At 37.6% G+C, this 19,974-nt stretch overlaps 2 protein-coding genes across 3 annotated transcripts; both read right to left on the minus strand.

Moving 5' to 3' along the window:
* Nucleotides 1–57: 57 nt before the first annotated feature.
* Nucleotides 58–9,858, minus strand: LOC146670596 (deoxyribonuclease-1-like). 2 transcript variants are annotated; one of them, XM_085407608.1, is made up of 10 exons: nucleotides 8,836–9,005; nucleotides 6,113–6,205; nucleotides 5,296–5,390; nucleotides 5,111–5,188; nucleotides 4,882–4,994; nucleotides 3,055–3,167; nucleotides 1,896–2,050; nucleotides 996–1,092; nucleotides 757–883; nucleotides 58–494 (listed from the first exon to the last, which is right to left on the minus strand). In XM_085407608.1, exons 2-10 carry the CDS (start codon nucleotides 6,191–6,193, stop codon nucleotides 313–315), a joined length of 1,041 nt encoding a protein of 346 aa, XP_085263734.1. In that variant the 5' UTR covers nucleotides 6,194–6,205; nucleotides 8,836–9,005; the 3' UTR covers nucleotides 58–312. The 2 variants fall into 2 exon arrangements, with proteins under 2 accessions (XP_085263734.1, XP_085263732.1); XM_085407606.1 differs by lacking the exon at nucleotides 8,836–9,005 and adding an exon at nucleotides 9,754–9,858 and having other exon boundaries at nucleotides 59–494.
* A 1,342-nt stretch (nucleotides 9,859–11,200) lies between these two features.
* LOC146670597 (deoxyribonuclease-1-like) lies at nucleotides 11,201–19,726 on the minus strand. The gene is made up of 9 exons (XM_085408049.1): nucleotides 19,604–19,726; nucleotides 18,344–18,429; nucleotides 17,848–17,942; nucleotides 17,342–17,428; nucleotides 16,716–16,819; nucleotides 15,529–15,641; nucleotides 13,893–14,044; nucleotides 12,769–12,865; nucleotides 11,201–12,661 (listed from the first exon to the last, which is right to left on the minus strand). The coding sequence occupies exons 2-9, from the start codon at nucleotides 18,422–18,424 to the stop codon at nucleotides 12,608–12,610; spliced, it is 783 nt and encodes a 260-aa protein (XP_085264175.1). The 5' UTR covers nucleotides 18,425–18,429; nucleotides 19,604–19,726; the 3' UTR covers nucleotides 11,201–12,607.
* Nucleotides 19,727–19,974: the final 248 nt, after the last annotated feature.

The raw sequence follows: 19,974 nt of genomic DNA on the forward strand, positions 1-19,974 counted from the left end.
GAACAGTATTGTCTCTGTGCATGAAAAATATTTTATTATGACTTCAAAAACATGTCTATAAAACATTGATATCAGTTTGCCATGGAAAATGAATTCATGCAATACTAATATTTGTAAACAAATTTTTCATTGCTACAGTACATTCATCCTGATTTGTCGAGTACTATAAATACTAGAGACTAACAGAAGGTGTTTTGGTATCACAGAGAACCACCTGATGTGGTCTAATAAATCAAACAAACAGAAGCTTTGACATTTTAATACTATCTGCTCTAACTACAGTAACTCTACTTTTTAAAATTAATAGTAAGATCATGAACATTGAACATCCTGACGTCTTCTCTTGGTTGGCGTGTTGGATGCCCGCCCTCGCTTCCTTTTTGTTCTCACATTCTTCTTCTTCTGTTGTCTGTCTGGTTCATCTTTTTTCTTCTTCGGTGCTCCCGCTCGCTTGGGCGCCATCTTTGGTGACCCTGCTGGTTTGGTCTGTTTCACTGTTGTTTAATATTAGAAGAAGGAAATGTAAAATCTGCTCTCAGAAGCATCCAGGATACAACACTGCAGAACATGTTTGCTATAAATTTGTTACTATTAGTGTATTTCAGTTAAAATGAGATATGTCACATCACTTTGATTCCGAAACAAGCAGCAACTCTGCATAATTAATTAGAATGTAACTGAACTGAGATCAGCCCTGAGATTCATGAGGTATTTGCTCCTTTATAAAATTCATTTTTATTAAACCATCTCAGACACCTTTCTTCTGAGACTGTTCTTCCCCAGATGTCATCTCTGTCCCGTCAGGCACAGCCATCCTTTTCTGTCTTCCTGCTCTGGTCTTCAGCTCCACCTCCACGGGGTAATGGTCACTGATGCTGAGTGCCTTAGAGAGTAGATATAGTTAAACAACAACACTGATGCTGTCCTTTAAAATGATGTCAACTGTCAAATCATTTCTATCTTTCGGTTTAGACAAACACATAAGTGAGTCTCACCTCCTCATCAGTCAGCTTAAACTCTTGCTGGAAGTTGAAAGACTTGGCCGAGTTGGGGACGATGGCGTTCGACATGGTCTCTCCATACACAACAATTCTGTTTGAGGAAGAGGAGACACATAAAAAAAAATTAAGAACTTCTTTCTGTACACTTTACTGTGTGAAGCTCCAATAATTTTATCCCTTTATTTTTCTCTCAGTTTGAAATTCCCTAATGTCCCTAACATTAGACGTTAGCTGTGAGAGGCACTCTGTTTAATAATAAAAAAAGGCCTGTCGGCCATGTTGCAGAGGCTTTGTTGTCGCTCAGCTCACAAAAATACACAAATAGTGCTTCCCCACAAAGTAAACTGTACAGACATCAATCAGTGATTCATGAATATTTTCCTATGTGAATTAGTTCGTCTGTTTCTTTCTCCTGGTTTTTGCTTCAGTGGTGCAGATTTCTGTCTTAAAAGAAAGTCGTCACTCCGTCCACTTTACCTCGACTTGTGTCCTTATATGGAGAATTGTGGTGTGATAGTGCAGATAGTATGAAGAGTAATATACTCACTAATTTTCATTAATATTATTTCTTGTAGAAGTATCTTCCTCTTTTTGAGCTCTCACATGTTCAAACTGCTGCTTTCAGGCAGGCGTTACAGACGCTGTTTACTAAACATGCTGCCACCACAGAGACAGTTTTTCCCCCCACGCTGTCACTCTGATGAACGCTGAAATAACCCGCTGCTTTTTATGTATGTGTGTGTTTGTGTGTGTACATATATAAACACACACATTTCTTTCACAGCATGAAGAGAGAAAAGTGAACCGGAGTCAAATTCCTTGTTTGTTTGCACAAACTTGGCCAAATAAAAATGAGTCTTTAGTTTCCTCCTATGTCATTATCATGTGTGTCACCTGTCGTAGGTGTTATCATTGTTGTTGCTAGCTGTGGTGTCGACATCGTCATCAATGAGCCAATCGTAGGACGGAGAGCAGATGCGGATCTTTTCCTTCTTCTTCTTGGAGAGATATCGTCCGTCTGCATTAAAGTCCCCCAAAATCATAATGTTCTACAAAAGAAATGAAAATGTCGACAGAGAGCAGAACTCACTTAATACAATGACAGATTCATTAAATAACAGCACCAAGGTTTATGTGGTGTCATATATTTATTATTATTGCATAATTCTGTGAGGAGCTGGCAGAACAATAACTGAATACCACTCTCTGTGGTTTACTGCAAATTACTTCACTGTAAGAGGCCAATTGAAAGGCACAGAAACAGGATACGATGAATCAGGAACTTTATGCATTTGTGTATTTAAAGCTGTTTTTTTTTTCAACTCCGCTGTTATCAGTTTGTTTACATGAAAGACAAAATCAAATAGTTAAAATATAATCTGATTCTGATTCACTATGTGATTAAAAAAAAGATAATATTAACATATAATATAATAATAAAAAGATATATTTTAAAAATTTGTCTTGCTCACTTTCAAACTCCAATGTTTCCTGCATAGCTTATCTTCAAGATGGTTTTTGGTCTGTGATGCTTTATCAAACCCAGACAGAATTTACATGTAATTAACATGCAAAACATCTATAAAGTGTAATACAGTAAATGCATGCATGAAGTTTAAGTTTTTATATATATATATGTAACCAAGCTAAGATCCTGTGGGACTTCCAGATACAGACGGACAAAATGGTGGTGGCTAACCAACCGGACATAGTGGTGGTAGACAAACAGAAGAAGACGGCCGTAGTGATCGATGTAGAGGTTCCCAATGACAGCAACATCAGAAAGAAGGAACACGAGAAGCTGGAGAAATAGCAGGAGCTCAGAGAGGAGCTCGAGAAGATGTGGAGTGTGTGTGTTCACACAATTTTTATAATAAAATAATTTATTAATGTATGCATTTCAATATTTTGCTACCGCTGAAGGAAAAAATAATCTCATCTACAACTCAACAAATTACTATGATCAAACCACGAAGCAACCAAAATCTAAAGGTGTCTCAGAGAGGAGAGAAACACAGGAACTAAACTCTTAGTGCTCTTGTCTCAAACTTACATCATTTTTCCATTTCTTCCTGATGTCTTCAACCACATCGTGCAGCTCGTCCAGCTCCTTCAGAGTGTCTTCTGGCTTTGTGTGCACAGGGATCAGGACCAGATCTTGTACAACTGAAAGAGTTCACAAGCAAAGAGGCCTCAATACAAAGTACACCTGAATAGAGTAAATATTACAAATTCACAGTGTCAGTTTAGTCTTTCCATAAACACGGTTCAGGGGTCTTGTTCAGTGGCTCAACTTAGCCCAGGTGAGGACAAGTGGCAGCAAGCCCTCGAACATCCTTCAGCAATTCAGGGCCAACCTCATCTACCCCAGGGGCCCTGCCACCAAGGAGTTGTTTAACTGCCACAGTCACCTCACCCCCCAGTGATGGACAAGTCGTCCCCCTCATCCCCACACTCTGCTTGGTTACAGAAGACGTGTCAGTGGGAATATGGAGATCCTCAGAGTGTTTCTGCCACAACCCGACAGTATCCTCAGTTGACGTTAGAAGCACTTCCCCACCAGAGAGGCGACATTCCATGTCCCAGTCGTTAGTCTCGATGTCACGATCCTGGGTCTTATGACCCAGTGTTTTGAGCTTTAGTTCATTTTGATGTTGATAGTATGTTTAAGCTCTTTAGGTCTCCTATGTTCATTTGCTTATTAGTTCCCCCTTGTGTTTCCAACCCATGTTAAGTCTCCCCTGCTCTTCATGTGTTTCATGTCTGTGTCTTACGTTGTCAAGTTCTGGTTGTCATGTCTGCGTCTCATTATGTTTCCTATTTTGTTTTGAAGAGATCTTGTGTTTTTATATTATGGTTTATGTTTTGAGTCCTTTGTTGTACTGTTTCTTGTTTCCCTAGGTCTCAGTTATGGTTATCATAGGTTTAGGTTTGGGTCCTTCTCCTGCCTGTACACAGCCGAAACATGACACTCGGTAGCTGGGGATTGATCTGCCAGGGTGCTTGTGCTCCTGGACTCAACACAGCACACACTGCATCCAACCCCTACAACTGCTGGTGGTGGACCAACAGGAGGGTGGGCTCATGTCCCCTGTTCGGGCTGTCCCCGGCTGTGCCCCATGAACTAAGGCCCAGCAGCCAGGCGCTCACCCTTAGGCCTGGTTCCAGGGAGGGACCCGGTAACTCTATCCTGGGCAAAATGAACTGTTTCCTATATTTTATACTCATAGGGGCTTTTAAATCACCCAAGACGAATTTGCCATCATAGAAAACCCACAACAACAGAGTCCTCAGGATCCCTGGGATACACAAACCCTCCACAGCGATTTGTTTTGCATTTCATTTTTCTGACAAAGACATTTCATTTAATTTCTGACATTATTTCCATGTAAGCTAGTTATTGAGAGATTTTCTGTAATTCCTAAAACTATAATTTCAATACTGTGAGAAGTCAGCTAAAGTGTCAGCTCAAATCAAAAAGATGCATATGTTCCAGCTTACAGTTCATGTTATGCACTACCTAAAATATGATTTCTGTAGAAATGTATGTGAAATATGTGTTAGTGTGCTACTGACTATATTCATGCAAAGAAAATGTGGATGAGGTGGTACTGTTTGTAACTGAAACTCAGATGACTGAAGACAAGAGCAGCATGCTGCTTCTTCATCTTGCCTCACAAACTCTCTATTTAAAGGCTCAACACTGATTAGTATGAATTATGAAACTGATAAAATAAAAGGATTTGTCATCAAAACTGGAGTACAAATAAGCAGCAGGGTTAAACAAAAGTTTTAAAATGTAGAACTGCAGTGTTTGGCACTTCCACTTGTTTTGTTTTGTAACCTAAAGCGTTACTGAAACACAGTAAAAAGCACAAACCTGTAGTTGGACAATCAAACCGCAGGATGAAGGGCTCTCTGGCAAAGGCATCTTCATCTCCAGCCTGATTATCTTCATACTGGTGTGAGTCCTTCAGCGTCACTTCATCTGGTCTGAGAGATAAACACAAATAGTCAGACATCAGTGTGTCTGGCCATGAATCTCACAAATTAAAGTCTGATTAATAACCACTGAGATGTTGTATTCGAGTGAACTTAGACTCACACACCTGTAGAAACAGACATACTGCTCCTTGTAGGTGTCTCGTCCCAGTTGTTTGCTGGCAGTTTTTTTGTAGGGGTGTTTTCTGTTAGTGCCGAGGAAAACAGAAGCAACTTAAACATGCAGTTTTCTACATAAAAATGTTGTAAATAAAATAATTAAATACACACACTATCACTGCAGGGAACTCACTCAGTTTTGTTGAGTTCTTGAAGTAACGTTTCCATGGCTTTGCCGCTCTTATCCACCACCTCCAGCAGGACAATCACACTGTACCGAGATATGATCTGGAGGAAACACATCATTTAAGTGTTACACATTTTGTCATTGATGTTGTATTTAAAGCTTTCTGTTGTAAAGGTAAAATTATTATCACCTTTGTTGAAAACACGCAGTTCTTTGAATCTTTGGGCTGAAGGAGGGACAATACTCGGTGTATCAATGCTCAATCAACAATCATTTATTTCCATACAATTCAACAGTCAGAGCATTACAACGTCCGGACGGGAGAGATGCTACCAGAGGGTCAGGCACATGTCTCAAAATGGTGACGGGTTGCTCAGCTTTTTATAGTCTCTAGTGGCCCCCAGCTAGTCGTAAAAGCCAAAACATCACATTTTTTCTCTGTTACAGCGCCTAAGTTATGACCTCGGCAGTTGTTTCTCTGCTTTCTGTAAGGTGGGGGTGTGGAATGTGGTCTATCTATCTCCCCTGTCTTTAGACACAGAGTCTCCTGCTTACAACCTTCTCTTCATAATTCAACAATTAAGCATGTCAAGAAAACAGTGTAACACATTCCCAGCAGATCAAGGATACAGAGTGATGCACATTTATCTAATGAACTAATATGTGAATATGTTCTGTTAACTCAAAAGTATAATGAGAACTAAACTACATACAGATCACACACTCTATTTTAAAGGGTATAATGTGATCTACAGCAGTATTCTAATTCAACTACTTTGATTACATATATAAGGTAACATATAATAACAGAATAATATCACACCTTGGTGAGGTGTTTGACGACAGACTTGTCATGGACTTTCTTATGTCCCAGGTTCTTGCCATTAAAGGCTGCTATCTTCATTCTGACTTGATTCTGCAAGAGATCAACTCTGTTTTAGACGACCAACACACAGTGTGTGACGTATTGTTCAAACGTCTGCTGAATCAAAACAGAGGAAGAAAATGGAGAAGCGTGGCAGAAAAAAGAAGAAACCAAAGCAAAGGGAAGAAAGAGAAACTAAAACTTAAACACTGAAAAAACTGTGGTTGGTTGTATTGCGACATGTATATTCTAAAACATGTCTCTGATCACTTTAAAGCTACAATTTCCCAGGTGAAGGCCTGAGAAATTGCAGCTTTTATTGAAAATGGAGAAGTTCCAGGGAGTCCAGTTCCTCTAATGCGGTTTATCATTGCAGTAACATTTGGCACATGAAAGGTTTTTTTGACCTTGGGTAAGAATTCCCAATAATAAGTTTATATTAAATGTATGTTTAATCCTAAATAAAGGTTTCAGAGAGCAGGGATAATTTATGTTTTAAATGTTACACTTGTCCTTTACCAGAGATGTGGAAGTGTGCCTTTGTACTCCCACCACTGAAAGGTGGTGATTCTTCAATGGTTAATAATAATTACAGTCCAATTTCCAAACTCTGTCTTAGCTAAGGTTGGTTAATAATCAACCTTTGTTATCGGGAGTAAAATAGTATTTTATCTCCTTTCCAATCTAGAGTTAGGAAACTGCACAGTTCTGTCACAGCTTCCCTAAAATTTCTCAATGACCCCCATGAAGCCTCGGACGCAAATAAGTACTGTGCAGCTCTTTTTATTGATCTATTCAAAGCTTTTAAACAGTTGACTATAGAATTTTACGTCAGAGATAACTGGAAATTGGACTTTCAAACAAAGCAGTTGCAGCTCAGTGGTGTCTCTTCCAGTTTTTTTTTTTAAATGTCACTAATGGAGTCCCGTAGGGTTCTGTCCTGGGGCCTACATTATTTACATAGAAAATACTACTATTTACTATGTAAACAGTGTGAGACAAAATCTAGATGCCTGTTCATTTTTATGCACATGATACAATTACTTATTGTTGTGCTCTTTTAAATAAAGGGGGAAAAAAGTCAAGCTGTTCTCAAACAGAAAGAGGGTGCCGGCAGTACTTCCTTCTCTTGTATCTGCTCAAGGCATTTCTACTGAAACTGTGGCCTCATACAAATACCTAGGTATTGTGATTGATTGATTGATTGATTGATTGATTGATTGATTGATTGATTGATTGATTGATTGATTGATTGATTGAATTGTGCCTGAGTCTCTCCTTTAAGCCACACATTGACGATCTTTTAAAGAAACTGAGGCTGCAGTTGGGGTTCGTTTTCAAAAACAGATCATGTTTCTTTTTCACAGCCACAAAAAGGCTTGCTGCCACTTTTTTACCCATCCTGGATTACAGTGATATAATTTATATGACTGTCTCTGCTCACTCTCTTCATCTGTTGGATTCTGTCTATCATGGGTCACTATTTTTTATAACTGTCTGTAAACCTTTAACGCAACACTGTACTTTATTGTCTGGTAGACTGGTCCTCATTGGTCTTATGCAGGATGGTTCATCAGTATCATTTTATCATTTTATTGGTATCAGAGTACATGTTATGCAAAAGGTTTAGTCATAGACTGCGGTCTCAGGACATCATTACAGAAAGCATTCTCCTTTTCTGCCCCGACTTCTTGGAATTCATTGCAGAAGGATTTGAAGCTCTCTCAATTGATTTGACTTGCAAAAGACGTACAAATGTTTTGGTGATATCGTCTCTGGGGACTTGTTCTTGTTTTGTACTTTAGACATATTTAGCCATTTTATTGTTTGTTTTATTATTTACTTATGTCTTTTTTATTGTTGTAACTGTATCTGTATCTGTAACATGCAACTTCTTTCAGTGCTTTGCTACTGGAAACTGAATTTCCTGGAGGAACCCACCCGAGGGATTAATAAAGTTTCATCTAATCTAATCTAATTTTAATATGTTTGTCTGCAACAGGTCTCTCTTGTAAATGAGACATTGAGTCTCAATGGGACTACCTGTATGAATAAAGGTGAATAAAAAATAAAACTGATCAGTCAAAGTGCTTTTAACTACAAGTCACACACACACACAGGTGAATGGAGAACATTCAAACCTCACACAGAAAAGCCACAGCTTGAATTTGAATTGCCACGGTACTGGATCACGGACCAAGTGCTTTGTATTTATTGGTGAACTGATAATTCTAAATATAATTATTATGATTTATGGTTTTCTGTTACATCTTTAGTCCTTGGATTGCGGTTTCTGTTTTGTATCATCTTTGTGCTTCAGGTTCCTATGTTCCCATGTCTTAGTGTCTAGTCTGTGTCTTGGTGCTTTGTCTTTGTTCCCTGTTTTACTTTGGTAGTCCTTGTCCCATGTTTATGGTTTCAGTTCTGCTCCCCTGTGTCTCGTCATGAGTGCATTTCCCTCCTGTCTCCCATTCCCTGATTACGCTAGTATGTGTTTAAGCCCTGTGTTTTTCCCTGTCGTTGTCGCGTCCTCTGCGTTAGTTGTGTTTTCCTCAGTCGTCATGTTTTGTCAGGTTATGTCATGCCAAATCATGAACTCCCAGTTTAGATCATACTTCCTAGTTTGAATTTTGTTTTAGTGCTCATGTAAAGTTTGTTTTCTGCCAGTGAATAAATATTACCGCCTTGAGTTAAATATTCCATCTCTGAGTCCTGCGCGTGGGTCCAACCAGCCACACAGCTCAGCGTGACATGAACCAGGAAACCTCTTGCTGTGTGGTGACAATCGTAACCACTCCACCATCCTGTTCTAGTGTCTGGGTCATGGCAGCTTCTCTCTAGGCACGCTCTGACCTCGGTATGACCTCTGTATGATGTGTGCCATATATGACCACTCCTATGCTACTTTACTATAAAAATCTTTTGAGATTCCCAAATAATCCTGTCTCCATGGGAACCTAGACAAATATGGCGAGAACAAAGACAGCTCAAGTGACAGTGTCAAGATGGCATTAAGATCCCCAAAAACCACCATTTTCCTTGATTTGACCAATACTAAACTCCACCTGTCTAATTCATCAGCAGGTTTTAGCAGCAAAATTAGCTCAATGTAGCAAAAGTAATAGATTGAAGCTCAGAAATAGTTTATTAGTAATGAGGCATATTATTATATGTAGTATTCCAAACTAAGATAATGGCATGTTTGCTGTTTAAAACATTTTTATCTGTGCAGAATAATTGATGTATATTTTTCTTAAAAATATAGAAATACAAGGAAGTTAAAAAAAAACCTTATATTTAGTTCCTTGTTTTATTTCACTTGAATTAAAACTTTTTAAATAAGGGATTCTTTGAATGGCCACTAAGTAGAGATATAACTCTATAGATATAACAGCTCTTTGTTCATTCGCTGACATTGTAGGTTTTCAAACATTACAAATGAGCACAAACAGAAGTATTTGGGTTTCATTTTGACTCCCCTTATAATGAATGCAAAACATATTTTACTCATTTTTTTAAAGTGAGGAATTCTAACTAACGCAGATGACCATTTAGTTTTATAAAAGTAAGAAAACTAAAAATGTAAAAATAATACTCACGAGTGTGGGTAAAACAGCAGAATGAAAAATGAAAGAAGCGGCTAATCTGCCAGCAAACAGACTGAAGCTGACTTTTGCAGAAACAAACTGGACTAGGAAGTTCTCAACCACACACACACACACACTACATATACAGCATATGCAAAACCACACCACGCCTATCTGTGTCTGTTATCAGCAGCGGTGTTTCCTGTGTTTGCATACAGCTGAGGGGTTTATCATCAACCCGCAGCACTCTGCTGCAGTCATGGGAAAACGTTTACCTTCAGTTAACCTAAAATACCCGTTTCATGTTCACTGGCTGGTAGACACCAATAGAGGGCGCCCTGTAGTCATCAGAGATACAGGCCTCCAGCCCAAGGAGGAAAAGGGGAATCTTGTATTGTGCAGTGCCAAGAACTGTAGTTCTTTTTGAAGTTGGATTCAAGAGGAGGTCAAACACCAGACTTGAGTGTTTAAAAGAAACAATTTTTTTTCCAGGCTGTAAGAAAAAAAAAAAAAAAGCTAACATCCTGAATTAAACCAAAAAGGTTTAGTCTTTAAGGCTATTTAACCAAGTCATAACGTCATAACAGCTGTACAAGGGAATAACCACAGTGGATTTTACTAAGGTTTAACGTTATGCACGTGGCTGCTTTGACTGACAGCTACCCTGACAGTAGCTCCTGCAGCCAGTCAATGTTTGTTGGCCTCACCTCCACTAATATGATTTACTGGATGTTACGCAGAGAGGTGTGGTGAGGAAAACATCAGACATCATTCTGCCTTAACTGAAGTATTTCTGTATGTGCAATCTTTTGCACATACAGACAGCAACTTCTCAAAATGGCCCCCTATCCATTTCTTTCCAGCTTTGAATACTCTAGAGACCACGCCTTCTCAATCCAGACTGGCCTATAAAAGAGCTGCAACTGAGGCGGGCCTTCTCCTTACAAGGAAAACAAGATGGCCACCACAGAGGCAACCTGAGAACACCTTGCCACATTAGTGCTTCCCAACATTACCCACTACCCCTTATGGGTAATGTTTGTATTCATGCTTGTATTCAAAAGGTTCCTTCATGTAACGATCTGCTAGAGGGTGTGGGGAGTCATAGCCCCGTCCTCCAGGGTATGAAGCAGGTATGGAGGAGATCCAGGCTCCAGACATCCAGAGACCCTCAGAGCACAAAAGACCAAGGAAGACCAACAGAGGGGCAACCAGAGTGGACCGAGCCCCAGAGGCCAAGGGCACCCCAGCCCCGAAGGAGCCCGACCGAGCCACAGGTGCCAGGCCCTGACAAGCAGCCACCAGGAGTGAGCCGGTGCATACCTGAGCGTTTATGTCTTTTAGAGTTTTTTTTATTGTGGAAAAACAAAATGCAAAAATTAATAATCTTTCAAACCAGATTTAATTCTTTCAGATTAGTTTATTGCAGATAAAACAATAAAAACTCTGTGCAGCCTTCTTCTCTGAACCTGTTTGATGTAGAGTCACAAAAAGGTACAACGAAAACAACAGAAGCAGAAATAGAATTAATCTCATATAAGCATTCAAAGGTTTTATCAATGAAAGCTTATGTGTACAGCAACTTCCATGCAGGTTCAAAATACTTCAGTTAAAAGCGAATAATACGATGTGACAAAATGTGATAAAACAGAAAAAATTTATATGAACTGATTAACCACAGAAAATGAATTAAAACACCCAAACGTCACACAAATAGAACACACGTTAAACTACACTAAAAGCAAAGTAAGAATATTTCAATAAAAAATAAGAGAAATTAAAAAAATATGAAATGATTTGTTCACATCTGATGTCGTGAGCAAGAATAAAAATCCAGCTGTGATAGTGACTTGAAGTGCTCTCACCCTGATGACGTTAACATCTACACAAGGTTCATGTTTACACAGACTGATACCCTCCCCTTTGTGTATGAAAAATACTAATTTCAGGTCTGAGTTCATTTGAGTCACTCTATCTTCTGCTTCAAAAGTCTGACATTTTGCTGTGCCAGATCTGGACAGGCATCAGATGGATCACCTCCCAGTTTGTCTGAATTCAGTGTACGCCTATTTGGGGATCACAGAAGTTTTCATTGAGTGCTTTGATAGCATCTCCTCCATAATGTCAAACTCTTTTGTTGTCCCACATAAACAGATGATTAACTGTGTCAGACATCAGAGCGCTCATCCAGAACCAAGGAGAAAAAGTCACATTTTTACATGAAGGAACATTTATTATTTATATAATTTTTTTAACTGAAGCTTCAGATTTCCTTCTGTCCCCGATCCATCTTGTTATACTTTTCACATTCTCTCATTCTAGCAAAGCAGGATCTACCAAACACTTTTTTTTTCAGAGAATGTCATGTTTTTCGATTTTGTGTGAAAGTTGGATCCATAAAAAAGTCATTGGTGCTTTTGCCGTTTTTGCTAACAAATTTCCACTAATTTAACTAATGTCCATTCTCGCTCTGCATCACTTGAGTTCTTGTTTTTATTTGCATCATTAGTCTCATAATCTGATTCAAATTGCATGAAAAAAATGCATGATATGCACTTATTTTGTTTTGGATCCTAATTTCTCCTTGACCTCACACAGGAAGAGGATAATCGATTAGCCAGGTGTGATCCATGTGTGCTCGGGTCTGCGTTAGATATAAATGGAAGTGTATTTGTAGTTTTCTTTTCAGTGAGCAGAGTGGGCTTTTCTTATTTATTATGTTTTCTACAAAGGTCTCCTGAGGGGATTGCTATCGCTATTGTAAAGTTTAAATATTTCTGAGGTGACCCATTCACCTATATATTCCTCATAGGGTAAAAATTACCTTTCTTCTTTGCTGGAGGTTCAATGAGCTCATTTTCAAATGTTAATCCTCTTCAAGCTCCACCTCCACAGGGTAGTGATCACTGATGGATTGAGCCTGAATGTAAGCAAGTCAGAAATCCTTTTGAAGACAGCATGGTGGAGAATGCACAACATTATAATACGAGTGTTTGCATGTGAACACTTTCATGTGAAAAGTCTTACCATTTTCTTCCCTAATTTGTAGGCTTTCTGGAAGTTGAAAGGCTTCGCTGAGTTAGCAACAACAGCATCATACATCTCATCTCCATACACCACGATCCTGTTGGCAGAAAATACAGTCACCATTCTGTGCACTTTCATCGACACCATTGTGCGTTTATTTGAATTGAGAAAGATTTATATGTGATCAGATCATTCACACTTTTCTAGTGACATGTAGCAATGCAGGGAATCCTGTTTATACAAATGTTTTCAGTGATACACCAAAGCTCAAGGCAACAGCTGTCCACTGTTCTTCAACAGCAGGCGGTTAAACAGATGTGTTTTACAAAAAAGCAAGCTGGTCTGCAGGGCTGCTGAAATATTTTGTACTGTTCAACAAAAATTTTCTGTAATGTACTGGGTCAATAAATAGGTTATGATTGCACTTGTTCCTCACTTCCAGTGGGTGCTTACTGCTCGTCTACATCTGGGGGCAGTAATGAGTCCGTTAACGCTCAGTGATTAAGAAAACTAGACTGAAATATTCAAGTTCATTTTTATTGTGCCAAATCACAACATGTTGGTTTATACTGCAGCATAAGGACCACACAGTATGTGGAAGACACATTAATTAGCGAGCAGTGATATATAAATACCTGAGAAGTAAAGAGAGACTTAGTAGAAAAGAAATGCTGTCCATCAGTGTGTCACAGGAAGTCACGCGGCGCTCTAAGACCATAGCAGCATAACCAAAGGAAGGTTCAGGGTCACCTGATACAACCCTAACTTTATTCTTCATCAAAAGGAAAGTTTTAGTCAACCTCCCAAATCAAACTGGGATCTGGTTCCACTGTAGAGAAGGCCCCGCCCCCCTGTCTACTTTTAACACTTGATAACTTGAATTATGACACAAAGATGAAATTTTGGATTAAATCTTATAAATGTAACTTGACCTTAAGTTTAATTCTTTATTGTCATACTATGTACAATCGTATAGCGTACTGTCCCATATTGCTGCTAAACGACCATAAATATATATACAAAATACAACACACACTATATCCAGAGATGAAGAATATGTGAAAAAAATACAGAGTCCCTGCAGACAGTGACAGTAGAATTAGAAATGGCAAATCTGAATAAACCTGTCGTAGGTATGGTCATTAGCCCCAGTAGTGGTGTCAGCATCTTCATCTATCAGCCAATAATAAGGAGCAGAACTGATGCTTAGAGCTTCCCTAGTTTCATCATTCAGGTAACGTCCATCTGCATTGAAGTCGCCCAAAATCATGATGTTCTGCAGAAAAAAGCAAAATTAAAATTAGCATTGTTAATTATAACACATGTTGATTACATCAGTGCTATTATCGATTTTCATTTTACGCTTTTTATTATTCTTTTTTCATTAAAAATGTCTTTTAAATTCACATCAGTATTTGGAAAGTGTCCGTTAACATTTTATAATAACTTTTGCAAGATCCACTAAAATTATGGCTGGAACAATATAAACAATGTAACACCAGCCGAAGCTTTTTGGAATCCTCTTATGAAGCCTGTAAATACCCACATTAATCCATTTTTTATGCCCAAACACAGTTTGAGCCGATGTAAGTAGTTAGTTAATGTGGCCCTTGGTGTTTTTAAACCAGATGTTATGAATGAGGAGAGGTTCAGACTTGAAGCTGCGCTCTCCCTGCCTAATGACTGAGATGTGATAAGATGTTAGCATGTGAGCATATCATGGATTATTGTTTTTTTCAGACACTTCAAATGACTACAAGGCACAAAATGAAATTATCGTTTTATTGAATATGACTTAAATGAGTGACTGAGATAAAAGTCATCAAGAAAGTGTTTACTGGGATTAGGGCAGAGGGCTTTTTTACCTATTATAATGATCAATTATTATTTTTAGAAATAACGGTATCTTTTATACTGTCAGTTCAAAATTATTAAAAAAACAAACATGGTCCATAATACATGTAATGTCAGACAGGCTGGCTTTGAGCCAACAGTAAATTAAGTAATGGCACAAGGCTGAGATGTCATCTGATCTGATATTTGCTGTTTTCACTATGTGCATTTATTTGAAATGGTGTTTTTGCTTTAACATGTTTCATAATATTGCATTTAACTTTATACAAGGAATTTGTTTTTACTTTAATAATGGATCTGTTTGGTTACATTGTAAGTCGAATGCTCTACATAGCATTCTTGTCTCATATTTCTTACCTCCTGCACAAAGGGAGCCTCCTATCTATGGTTGTGAACAGACCGCCACACAGAGCACATATATTGGCATTAAAAACTGGGATTTAAAAAACATTATATAATGATATAATTATTAAATATCTAATTATATAAATTATATAATTAAGAACACATGTATTTCTTCTCTATCCTACCTTTTATCAGCTGTATAACCCTGTGTACAAACCAGGTCAGTTTATATCAGTAGGATAAGTAATGATATTCAGGACAATAGCTCGGGCGCTTGAGTTTGAACCTTCAGTGTGGGCATTTCAGGTTTTTCTTAAAGTTATTTTTATTAAGTTAGTTTTATTTTGATGTACCTTCATCCTGCTTACACCTTTTCAGCTCTGTGTCTTATTATCAGCTTGTCTAACATCAGCAGAGGTAATGAAGAATTTTAAACTGCACTAACTTGTATGAAATGTGCTATGAAATAAAATGTGATTGCTTGATAATCAAATCAAATATTTGTTATTTTTTTGTACCATATTTAACATATCGATTATATGTTATTGATTTAAAGCTTACATCAGTTTCCAATGTTTCCCTTGCATCTTCAACCACATCATCCAGAGCTTCCAGCTCATTTTCAGCATCATCTGGATCAATGTGGACTGGGATCAGAACCAGATTCTTCACAACTAGAAGCACAAAGAGACGTTATAAACATACGATTTACTGATTTACTTTTGATGAGGTGGCACCAGTGACTTTAGTAAGTTGACTGTATTGGGTGGCACAGACTGAGCCTGAAATATGGTTTGCCCCGGTGCCCCTTGTCTATAATACTGTAAGTCTTACAGTGAAAAATCTGTTGCATTCAAGCATTTTCCTGAAGTACAGCTTTAATATTCTTGCACCTTATTTCTATGCTTTTTACTTTCTTCTTTATTTTGGATTCCAAAATACTGCACACCAAAACAATTGTTACTTTTAATATTTTGAAATATAAATCTACTAATAAATGATATATTAAGATATAAAGATGATTCTGTTCACCTGGATGTAGCATTTTCCACTGAAAACGTTACAGAAACTTTTAGAGATTTTCTACCTGGATGATTGAGCATCAAGGCATCTATTGGCCACTTTATGATGGTTAAAGCTACAAAGTATATGAGTAATTCATATATGTTTGAGAAATTCAAAAAATCCCCAGCTATAATATTAAAGTAATGTACACACTAATTTTGCAGTCATCTCTGGTATGAATCTACTGGCTGGCTGGGAGTTTCCTGTGTTTACGTGTCCTCGCTGTGACTGCATGACCTCTCTTCATGTACGCTGGCTTCCTCACACAGTCCAAAGACATGTATGCTATGTTAACTTGTGAATTTAGAGTGTGAGCATCAGCGGTTGTCTGTAGCCCTGTGATGGGCTGGTGACCTGTCCTGAATGTGCCATGCCTTTTACCAAAGGGCTAATGAGATGGTACACACGCAACACCTGTGTCGCCAAATTAGATAAGTAGTTAAGAAGATGGATGGATGGTTAATATATGATCCTACATAATGACTATATTTACTTTGGGCACTTAGAGTAGATTTTTATAGTAAAATTGTTGTACTTCTTCTGTTCTTGGTCATATCTGTGCCACTAATTTAACAATAATAAATAATATATTTAAATCATAGTAAATGGATTTAAGTGTTTATCCTGAAACGGGAGAACCAAGTCAGACTGATCTGAAGCAAAGATCATATACACATACATACCTGTATTTGGACATTCAAACATCACAATGAAGGGCTCTCGGGCAAGCACATCTTCGTTTTCTTCTTCATACTGGTAGTAATCTGTCACGTTTATTTCATCATGTCTGAGACACAAAGATAAACAGCTGTATTTTAATCTTTTCTGGGGATGATAGATTGACAATGATTAATTTCCTGGATGCTAAACAGAAACACTCAAATATAAAAAGGACTTACTTATTGCTATGAACAACAATTCCTGTACTTTTGTGTTATTATTTCATATTCATATTTATTTTTAGTTTTAAGATTAAAATTGAAGTTAATTTGTTAGTTTTTTCAAAAACTGGTTCAAAGATTTCAGTTTAACCTTTTAAAAAGTTAAAAGAAAAAAATAGTTTTCGGTACAAAATAACATTTATTCCCTTTATCTGAGATACACACACAAACAAATTTATTTATTTATTTTTTGCCTGTCCCGTTTGGCTCTTTTGCCATCAGAATTATTGTCTAAAGGCAAAGAAAGATGCCCAACGGATTTACTTTACCAAATTGACCATCCCAGCCTTGCCACACAAACAAATTGTAATGTTTTTAATCAGTAGGTGGTGCTGCAGAAACACAACTGTGAACCTCGTGATGGATACCTGTAGAAGAAGACAAACTGCTCCTTGTGAGAGTTTCGTCCTATTGGGTCACTGCTCAGCATCTCAAATGGATGATATTTGTTTTTTCTGTTGAAAAACACAGCTCAGCTCGATTTAACTTTTATTCTGTTTTTGTGTGACTAAACGTGTCAGCGATTTAAATCCCAGTGAAAATGTGACGCACAGCTGCTGAAACTTTACAGCTGGTCTTCATTCTGTGGTTTCAGTAACAAACGATTTAACAGCTTTCAAGTATCAAACCTATTCCTTGAGCATAGAATCTGTATTGAACGTACATAAAACATGCTGTATATGAAAAAAATCAGCAAAAACATGAAGGTTCCAGCCAGTTTTAAACCAAAACTCCTCCCACCCAGTTTAATAACTGGCTAACAGCGGTAGTCACATTGTTCTAAAACAACAACTCGCTAAGCCACAGTTGCTCCATCGTAAACCTCTCAGATGTTCTGTGATTGTTACAGGTTATATAATTTGAGATAAATCACCCATATTTATTGAGCTCCGTGAGAAACTTTTTCATCGCATTGCCAGTGGGATCCTGAACTTCCTGCATCACCACCAAACTGTACCGAGACACAATCTACGAGAAACACATGAACACGGTAAAAAACACGTTTAAAGACTGTAGCATAAAAGAAAATATTAGAAGTAATTTGAAGAAGCTTCAAAGACAATTTAGCAAGCACCACAAATTTAAACAAGCATCAGCTTTCATGAGCCAGCGTGAACAACATCAGGAAAATGAAAGGAATAAATGGTCCTATAATCAGCTATGTGTTGTTAGCATTTAGATAATATACTTATTTTTGTGAGATATGAAAAAAAGGAACAGGGCACAGACTGTAGTGGTGGATTACTGTGTTTAAAAACAAACAAACAAATTTAACCTCATGTTGCATTCAATAGCACAAAACTAATAAACACAATCAAAACTCTAAGTAAGTCAAAAAGGTCACAGTGTGCTCCACGACTATGATTTACCTTGATAAGGTTTTTCAGTATATTGTCATTATTGACTTTTTTCATTCCGAGGTTCTTCACATTAAACGCTGCAATCTTCATGGTCACTGTAAAAACAAAATTAACAACAGAGACTTCAGCAACAACAACACCGTTTAGCAACTTATTAACAACTCAGGGATAATGGAGTGTGCTGATGTTCTCCATGTTTGTCTAATAAATTACAAATATTGGTAGTTCTACACCCAAAGTATTAGTTTAAACATTTTAAGATAAAAAATATATATATTTAAATCAGAGCACAAGAACTCAGGCGATGATAAAAAGATGCAAAGCAGGGAGGTGCAGAGCCAGGGGATAGCCAAATTTAGTCATTGGAAAATTAACCAGGAGCAACTATCTTGATTAAATTTACACATTTATTGTTTGGGACGGTGAATCTAGAGAACAACTTGGCTTTACCGTGTGTAACCATGATCACAACCATACAGAAGTGTACAGAAAATAGGATTATTTAATTTATTATCATATGTGTTTTATTAGCATGGAAAGATTATATCATTTAGCCTTATCTTTAAATAAAATAGAGTGAAAAAGTACAAGACAGTAGAAGAAAAAAGTGCAAAGCGTTTTTCTTAGTGTGATTTTATTCATTAATAGCCACAAGAGACATAAAGCAGACAGCAGTGTTGTTGACACATTACCAAGAAATACTGACACAGGAGGATGCACATGCTATTCATAAACACTGTTCATGAATAGAAATTAACTATTATTCATTCAGTCTATTTAAATTTGCAGGTGCAGATCCTCAACAGTTCACTCAATAGATGAATAATAAAGTGATCATAGCAGTGAAGATAACTCTGCTTCACTAAAACTGGCACACTGTGCGGTTTTCAGACAGGAAACTCTTTCATTTAAAACTGAAACAAATCTGAACTGTCAAAACCAGTCGCGTTCTTCTAACAGTTCCTGAAATATGTATTTATTAACACACTTTTTATAGTATTATAGTATTTTTATTATTATTATTATTATTACTATTATTATTACTTATTACTTTCTTTTTCTGCTTGGCTGACTTTAGCAGATAAATATCTCCCACCTGCAAAAAACTTCCCCTGACAAAATGCATATAATCTGAAAATCATTTTGGCAGCTTCACAGCAGTCGAGCTGGTTTCCCGCCAATTCTAACTTTGAATTACACAATGCAAATTTTGCAAGTCCAGTCAAATAAACAGCTGCTCAATTGCCTGCAATTATTTCTCAAACTTACCTTTTTCTGTAGAAAATGCAGAAAACTAAGAACAGGAATTCACCAATCTGGCTATGATGTCCTTTTGAATTGTCCTTGCTATCAATGGGACTGACTGACTGTTTCTGCAGGCAGAGAGACAGCCCACGCAGTATGAGCATGCTCATACATGCAGCAGACACTTCCCTGAGAGATGGCACAGACCAAATGCAGAGCTAACATGGCGAGTAATCAAATCATAAAATCATTGATTACAAGCAACATTTTCACAACTTTATATTTATCTGGTGCCTCCTGTCAGCACAAGACGAGAGGACGTTCTTTTGTGGAAATGATGTTAAAAAGGGCCTCAGGATAACACATAGATGTCTAAAGGGTCAGTGAGGTATGGC

Source organism: Rhamphochromis longiceps, linkage group LG5 (assembly GCF_057381845.1).
Source record: "Rhamphochromis longiceps isolate RC_006_pf linkage group LG5, R_longiceps_female_GT1.1, whole genome shotgun sequence".
NCBI classification, from domain to species: domain Eukaryota; kingdom Metazoa; phylum Chordata; class Actinopteri; order Cichliformes; family Cichlidae; genus Rhamphochromis; species Rhamphochromis longiceps.

Excerpts from the sequence above, each read along its gene's own strand:
- LOC146670596 (XM_085407608.1), bottom strand. The coding sequence starts at position 6,193 with ATGAAGATAGCAGCCTTTAATGGCAAGAACCTGGGACATAAGAAAGTC. Across the intron at positions 1,093-1,895 it reads AATGATAACACCTACGACAG|AATTGTTGTGTATGGAGAGA; the intron begins GTGACACACATG and ends TTCCTCAAACAG. Across the intron at positions 495-756 it reads AGAACAGTCTCAGAAGAAAG|TGAAACAGACCAAACCAGCA; the intron begins GTGTCTGAGATG and ends ATTAAACAACAG.
- LOC146670597 (XM_085408049.1), bottom strand. The coding sequence starts at position 18,424 with ATGAAGATTGCAGCGTTTAATGTGAAGAACCTCGGAATGAAAAAAGTC. Across the intron at positions 17,943-18,343 it reads TACTGAAAAACCTTATCAAG|ATTGTGTCTCGGTACAGTTT; the intron begins GTAAATCATAGT and ends TGTTTCTCGTAG. Across the intron at positions 16,820-17,341 it reads CAGTTTGTCTTCTTCTACAG|ACATGATGAAATAAACGTGA; the intron begins GTATCCATCACG and ends TTTGTGTCTCAG.